The following is an 8353-nucleotide window of genomic DNA, read 5'->3' as shown; positions in this document are numbered from 1 at the left end:
GTGTCTCCCACATTTCCCGCAACTCATCCCTCACACCCCGTCCCCACAATAAGAACCAAAAAAGAATCCCCCTCGTCCTCACGTAACACCCCACCAACCTCCAGATCCAACGCATCATCCTCCGACACTTCCGCCATCTGCAATCCGACCCCACCACCAAAGACATCTTTCCCTCCCCACTCTTATCTGCTTTCCGGAGGGACCACTCTCTCCGTGACTCCCTTGTCCGCTCCACACTCCCCTCCAGCCCCACCACACCTGGCACTTTTCCCTGCAACTGCAGGAAGTGCTACACCTGCCCCCACACCTCCTCCCTCACCCCCATCCCAGGCCCCAAGAAGACTTTCCACATCAAGCAGATGTTCACCTGCACATCTGCCAATGTGGTATACTGCATCCGCTGTTCCTGTTGTGGCCTCCTCTACATCGGGGAAACCAAGCGGAGGCTCGGGGACCGCTTTGCAGAACACCTACGCTCAGTTCGCAATAAACAACTGCACCTCCCAGTCGTGAACCATTTCAACTCCCCCTCCCATTCCTCAGACGACATGTCCATCCTGGGCCTCCTGCAGTGCCACAATGATGCCACCCGAAGGTTGCAGGAACAGCAACTCATATTCCGCTTGGGAACCCTGCAGCCCAATGGTATCAATGTGGATTTCACAAGTTTCAAAATCTCCCCTCCTCCTACCGCATCCCAAAACCAGCCCAGCTCGTCCCCCCCTCCCTAACCTGTTCTTCCTCCCACCTATCCCCTCCTCCCACCTCAAGCCGCACCCCCATCTCCTACCTACTAACCTCATCCCGCCCCCTTGACCTGTCCGTCCTCCCTGGACTGACCTATCCCCTCCCTAACTCCCCACCTGCACTCACCTTTACTGGCTCCATCCCCGCCTCTTCGACCTGTCTGTTTCCTCTCCACCTATCTTCTCCTTTATCCATCTTCTATCCGCCTTCCCCTCTCTCCCTATTTATTTCAGAACCCCCTTCCCCTCCCCCATTTCTGAAGTAGGGTCTAGGCCCGAAACGTCAGCCTTTCTGCTCCTATGATGCTGCTTGGCCTGCTGTGTTCATCCAGTTCTGCACCTTGTTGTCTTGCACAAAATATACTCTAGGTGGGGGATTTTCAATGTCCACCACCAAGAGTGGCTTGGCGGCAGCACTACTGAACAAGCTGGCCAGGTCCACAAGGACATAGATACTAGATTGGGGCTGCAGGAACTGGTAAGGGAACCAAAAAGAGGGAAAAGCATACTTGATCTCATTCTTACCAATCTGCCAGCTGTAGATGCATCTGTCCATTGACAGTATCAATGAGAATGATCACCACACAGTCCTTGTGAGTCCTGCTTTCACATTGAGAATAACATCCATCGTGCGGTGTGCCACTATCACTGTGCTCAGGTTAAGATCAGATCTAGCAACTCAAAGCTGGGCATCCATGAGGCGCTGCGGGCCATCAACAGCAGCAGAATTGTACTCCAACACAATCTGTAACCTCATGGCCCAGCATATCCCCCACTCAACCGTTATCATCAACCCAGGGGATCAACCCTGGCTCAACGGAAAATGCAGGAGCAGCACCAGGCATACCTGAAAATGAGTTGTCAACTTGGTGAAACTACCAAACAGGACGACTTGCACACCAAACAGCATAAGCAGCAAGTGACAGACAGAACTAAGCGATCCAAGTTCAGCAGTCCTGCCACATCCAGTTGTGACGATTATACAACTCACTGTAGGAGGTGACTCAACAAATATCCCATCCTCATTGATGGAAGAGCCCAGCACATCAGTGCTGAAAACAAGGCTGAAGCATTCTCAGCAATCTTCAGCCCAAAGTGCCGAGTGGATGATCCATCTTGACTTCCTCGAATGATCCCTAGCATTATGGATGCCAGTCTTCAGCCAATTCGATTCACTCCACATGATACGAGGAAATTGTTGGAGACATTGGATACTGCAAAGATGATGAGCTCTGACAACATTCTGGCAATAGTACTGAAGTCTTGTGCTCCAGGACTTACCACTCCCCTAGCCAAGCTGTTCCAGTACAATTACAGCACTGGCATCTACCTGACAATGTGGAAAACTGCCCTAGTATGTCCTGTACATAAAAAGCAGAACAAATCCAACCCGGCCAATTACCATCCCATCAGTCTCCTCTCAATCATCAGTAAAGTGATGAAGGAGTCATCAACAGTGCTATCAAGCAGCACCTGCTCAGCAATAACCTGCTCAGTGATGCCCAGTTTGGGTTCCGCCAGGGCCACTCAGCTCCTGACCTCATTACAGCCTTGGTTCAAACATGGACAAAAGAGCTGAATTCCAGAGGTGAGGTGAGAGTGACAGCCCTTGATATCAAGGCTGCATTCAACCTAGTACGGTATCAAGGAGTCTGAGCAAAACTGGAATCAATAGGTATCATGGGGCAAACACTCCAGTGGTTGGAATCATACCTGACACATAGGAAGATGGTCATGATGGTGGAGGTCAGTCATCTCAGCTCCTGGATATCTCTGCAGGAGTTCCACCAGGTAGCGTCCTAGGCCCAATCATCTTTAGCTGTGTCATCAATGATCTTCCATCCAACATAACATCAAAAGTAGGGATGTTTGCTGATGACTGCACAATGTTCAGCACCATTCCTGACTCCTCAGATATTGAAGCAGTCCATGTTCAAATGCAACAAGATCTGGACAATATCCAAGCTTGAGCTGACAAGTGGCAAGTAATATTCATGCCACACAAATGCCAGGCTATGACCATCACCAATAAGAGACAATCTAACCACCACCCCTTGACATTCAATGGTGTTACCATCACCTAAACCCCCACTATCAGCATCCTGGGGGTTATCATTGACCAGAAACTCAAGTGGACTCACCATATAAACACAGTGGCTACAAGAACAGGTCAGAAGCTAGAAATACTGTGGTGAATAACTCACCTCCTGACTCTCCAAAGCCTGTCCATCATCTACAAGGCACAAGTCAGGAGTGTGATGGAATACTCCCCATTTGCCTGGATGGGTGCAGCTCTGACAATACTCTAGAAGCTTCAGATGGTACAGGAAGAAGCAACGTGCTTGACTTGTATAACATCCACTCTCTCCACCACCTACGCTCAGTAGCAGCAGTGTGTACTATCTACAAGATGCAGTGCAGAAATTCACCAAAGATCTTCAGACAACACTTTCCGAACCCACAACCACTTCCATCGAGAAGGACAAGGGCAACAGATATATGAGAACACCACAGTCTTCAAGTTCCCCTCCGAGCCACTCACCATCCTGACTTGGAAATAAATCGCTGTTCCTTCACTGTTGCTGGGTCAAAATCCTGGAATTCCCTCCCTTACGGCATTGTGGGTCAACCTACAGCACATGGACTGCAGCAGTTCAAGAAGGCAGCTTCCCACCACCTTCTCAAGGGCCACTAGAGATGGTCAATAAATGCCAGCCAGCCAGCAACGCCCACATCCCACAATTTAATAAAAAAATAGTGACCTTCTGGAACAGAACCAGTAGATTTGGACCAGCAACATGACTGTAAAAATACTAAATCAGTAACACCCTTACTGAATATTGTCAGATCTCACTATTAAAAATAAATCCACTGCAAGTTAAGTTACTAGGACAATTTCAGTGTAATTGCACAATCAGTAGAAAGGAAAATTGTCCCTGCATCTCAGCCAAGAGGCCCAGGTTTAAGTCTCATTCGCTCCAGAGTTGTGTAAGAATATCCCCAAACAGGTTTTTCAGGAAATATCTGGAAAGGACAGGTACATTGAATATGAGCTCTTGGCCCAGCTTAAAGAATTTTCAATTTGACCAGAAACATTTCCCTGTGGTTTCGGTATTCTTAGTCAATGTTGCGTTCAACATTTTTAACACAAATTATGCAATTAGAGAGGTATGCCCTGTTCAATTTAATACTTTGCTAATTCTTTTTAATAGCAATATCGCCGATCATGAGCACCACTCCACACCCAGAAATGAAGACCCTTGATTTTAACGTGACCTTTATTATAACTAACTTGGCCCCAACAACAACTCTACAAGACTCCACAACTGCACTATACAAATCTGCAACAAATATAATTGCTTTCCAGGTTAGAGGTTGACTGTAATTATGAAACTAAATTCACGTGAATTTTAATATTTCATTTATCTGTCAATTTTCAATCTGTTTCTGTCTTTTCCCTTCGCTGGACTCATTATTCAACACCAGCAACATCAACACAACATTCTCAAGCTGCAGAGTTAATGTCTTTGAGGTAAGGAATGCTGATATTAAATCTCAATGCAATTCATTTCAAGATCATTTAAATGTATAAGTAAATAGGTAACATTTAAAATTTCTAAACTAATTAAAATTTCCAGTTATTGTTCAGAACTAGTTGTTTCTGCGCTTAAATCTTTCATATCATTGAAGGGTAATTAGTTCTAGTTGACTGTTAAAACTCCTACTGCTGTCAGCAATATTGGTTTCTTTGTGACTCACCATCGACTTGTTTCAGGTGTTTGATTTAAATTATCGCACAGACTGATGGGGGAAATTTTCGCAAACACAGTTTCAAGAAAATGTTCTTTCATAGGTCACCTGTCCATTTGCTGCTTCCTCTGAAGATTAAAGTTTACATCTTTTCTCAACTTATCTTTTGATTCTTGGCTTGTCTCACGTCCGTGCCTGACTCACTTTGCGGCAAAACTGAAATAACTTATACTTTGAATTTTGAGTACTATGTTCATTTTTTACAATATACTGTTATCTACAAGCAGAGACTGAACGCCAATTATGTGACTGCTCGGGGGAGCCCCTCTGTGTATCCAACAGGTGTGACCCTGCAATTTAGGTTCCTGACCATTTTAATTCTCCCTCCCTCTTTGACCTCAATCTCCCACACTCTTCCAATAAAGGTTGTAACCAAAATTTCAATTTGTATTTTCTTATTCACTTAACTGTATACCATTTATTTTGCAGCTTGGCAAACAATGATGCCATCAGTCTGTATGCGATCTGCACATTTAGAAATGATTCTACTGCTCAGGAGGTTAATAAAGTTACTGTGTATCACGAGTTCAGAGACAACACAAGGAACATCTCAACCCTAGGAAGCTATTTACTGGACAATAACAGCCTTTATGTAAATGGTATTTTGCATTTCATTTCAATATTTTGAGCTATTAAGTTTTACTCTATTTATTTGAATTAGTTGATGCATTTAAATTGAAAATGAAAACCCCATTTTTCAATCTTTAACAATGACTTTCCATTGGCCTCATCTGTTAAAAAATACTGATATTTCAAAATACTGATTTTTCAGGTTACCATGAATCAACTCCTTCATCAAGTGAGTACTGTTTCTGTTTCTCTTTCTTCTCACAATATTATTTATTACTGTGGGTAACAAAGCAAATTCCATACAAAAACAGTGATAACTTACCAGCATTGGAAAGTTTCTCACTTAAAACTGATACATCATTTCTTAGTTTACATTGAGAAATATTTTGAAGGATCTACCAGGGATTATCAGCTGAATTCCATGGCCTCACATGGGTCCTGAAAATTATAAAGATAGGCCCCTGACCCCACTCCCACCAGCACCAGCCATTTTGACTGACACAGGCTGGGGTGTCAACAAGACTGCCGATTCCCACAAAAAAGCAAGGCAGTTGGGCTTATTAAGAGCGCTATTAATTTGAGATTAAGGAGGCTATCTGGGATTTTACAGTTTATTTCTAAATTCCCATTGTGTTAGGGGTCAGTTTTGCTGCTGGAAAGATCGGCACTCAGCAGCTATCAGAGCATTCCAGGCAAGTCTTATTGCCCCATCTCCCCCTACCTACCCATAGCCTGCCTGGATGATGGTGTGGTGAGATGATGCTTCGAAGAGGGGCCCTCGTTTCCCACCCTGCCCAAACCCATGAACACACAGAGGGATGCCTTCCTTTTTCTCTCTCTCTATTCCTAATCAAATTATTAACAAAGAATCAGAGAGGGCACCTTCTTTTTGAAGCACGCTCTCAATTACCTGTCAAGGCAGTTATCAGCACACTGAGGATTCACGGCATTTGGCCAAATCATTAATAAAGACACTCAAAAGACTAAGGATGTCAGTCAATGTGGGTGGGATACATCTTGTCAAAATGAGTACAAACCCATTATTCAAAATCGTTCTCCTATGTCTTAACCAATTTCCTATCCAAGGTTTCTAAGGTTTTGGAGTAGATTTGATGATGTTACCTTGCAGGGTAATGAAACGTCGGCGGAAAAACAACGAACTAGCTCGGCGAGCCAACCAACCACAAAAAAGTCAATAGGTTAACCCCAATACTCTTATGTTTGTTAACTGTTTCTTTTGTGAAATCTTATCAGTATCGTTCTGGATATGCCATCATTTGTTGTTTGAGTACCTTCTCAATAGATTGATACTTCAGCTATAAATAAATGGAATAGAAGAGGAACTAATGCTTGCAGCCCAAAATTAAAAATGGCAGAAAACTCCCATTCAATGAAGTGACTCAAAGAATCAGAAGCACTTCTTATACAATTGGACAAACAGCTTCATGAGCAGTGAATGGGACAGTTTCTGTCTACTTCTGTATGTGATGAGAACAGGTTACTCTGCAGTCTTTTTATTGAGTGGTCTCTAAATCTCACAGAGCTCTAACTCCAGTTTGAAATAGTGTACCGCGATCTCTATATTGTTGAATATTTTTCCATCACAGTCTTAAATACAAATGATGCAGTCACAGAGATATTTTATTTTCGATTTAATGCTTTTCATGTTTCTCGACAGCGGTATCACCAATTATGAGCACAACTCCAAGCCTTCAAACACAACCCTTTGATTTCAATGTGACCTTCATTATTACTAACCTGATCCTTACAGCAAATCTACAGTCTCCCAATTCTGCACTGTACAAATCTGCAGCAAACATAATTACTTATCAGGTCAGTCCACAATTTCATTATTCCAATAATGTCATTAAATTAATTAAATTAATTATGTTACCCTTGTTCCTAAAACTGTGATTGCTACTTTCCTTCAGATGAACAACCTGTTTACTAACAGCAAGATCAACAGAACATTCTCAAGCTGTAGAGTTCGCCCTTTCATGTAAGGAATGTTGATATGAGTTAAATGCTCCTGAGGTTGAAAGATTACTTAAACATTGGGTGGCTCAATAGTTAGCACTACTGCCTCATAGCACCTGGGACCTGGGCTTGAATCCACCCTCAGGCAACTGCCTGTGTGGAGTTTGCACATTCTCCCCGTGTCTGCATGGGTTTGCTCCGGTTTCCTCCCACAGTCTGAAGACTGTGCGTTTAAGTGGATTGGCTATACTAAATTTCCCATAGTATTCAAGGATGTGTAGGTTAGGTAGATTAGCCATGGGACATGCAGGGTTATAGGAACAGTGTAAGGGGTGGGTCTGGGTGCAATGCACTTTGGAGGATTGGTGTGGACTTGATGAGCCGACTGGCCTACTTCCACACTGTAGGGAGTCAATGATTTAGTGAGTTACTTCATACCACAGAAATATTCCAGTTATTGTACAGAATTCTGATTGTTGTTTATATGGTCAGATGATTAGTATTATTAATTATTTCATTAAGATGTCAGTAGATGTTTTAATTGTCAACACTTTTCCTTTTCTCAGCCAAATGGTTTGGGTTGTGGGATTTAAATGACTGATTAATTTCCTCAAAAGAGGCCACAAGTTCTTGCACAGACAGAAATAAAGGAGGAATTAAAATTTCTAACATAGTTTTGTGAACATTCTCAGGGATGTATTCTTTGTTGAATCTCAAAGCTAAGATAATGAAAGCTTTTACACTAATGATCCATCATCTGTATGTTCCTTGATCAGCTAGCTGTTCTGTTTCTGAAAACATTATGACATTACATGTGTTTGACCAACAACATTCAAGCAGTAAATAGTACAGAAGGTTGATTTTTTTCTGAGCATCAGTTTTTATCCTGGTGAAGACATAATTCACTTATGGTGTCATTGATCATAAAAGATCATTCACGTTCAGCCTTAGTGAGGTCACTTCTGCTCTGTACCCTGGTATTCTAACTGTTAGCCTTCTTTGGCTACGTGTATCTCTCGCTGGATAATTCATTCAGTAAGATGTGGTATATTTGCAGTTCGTAATAACACCGACAGTATGTGGGTTTGAAATCCATTCCAACTGAGGTAGACTCAGTGCCTGCCTTCTCACCCTGCACCACCTCACCCTTCACATTCTCACCCTGTACTTCTCACCCCACACCACCTCACCACCTCACCCCGTACCACCTCACCCTGCACCTTCTCACCCTGCACCACCTCACCCTGCAC

The 8353-nt window shown here is 43.3% G+C and overlaps 1 protein-coding gene across 1 annotated transcript in view; it reads left to right on the top strand.

Annotated features, from left to right (window-relative positions):
* The first annotated feature begins 4049 nt into the window (after nt 1-4049).
* LOC109916746 (mucin-16-like) overlaps nt 4050-8353 on the top strand; it is a 34248-nt gene continuing 29944 nt past the window's right edge. Inside the window, exons 1-6 of the mRNA XM_048613867.1 lie at nt 4050-4113; nt 4233-4278; nt 4986-5155; nt 5329-5355; nt 6805-6959; nt 7058-7125. Coding sequence (XP_048469824.1) covers nt 4268-4278; nt 4986-5155; nt 5329-5355; nt 6805-6959; nt 7058-7125 — 431 coding nt within the window. The 5' untranslated portion in view covers nt 4050-4113; nt 4233-4267. The remainder of the gene's footprint in view (nt 4114-4232; nt 4279-4985; nt 5156-5328; nt 5356-6804; nt 6960-7057; nt 7126-8353) is intronic.

This window comes from Rhincodon typus, chromosome 29 (genome assembly GCF_021869965.1).
Source record: "Rhincodon typus isolate 14 chromosome 29, sRhiTyp1.1, whole genome shotgun sequence".
NCBI lineage: Eukaryota > Metazoa > Chordata > Chondrichthyes > Orectolobiformes > Rhincodontidae > Rhincodon > Rhincodon typus.
Note: the sequence above shows the minus strand (reverse complement) of the source record. Positions and strands in the feature narration are given on the sequence as shown.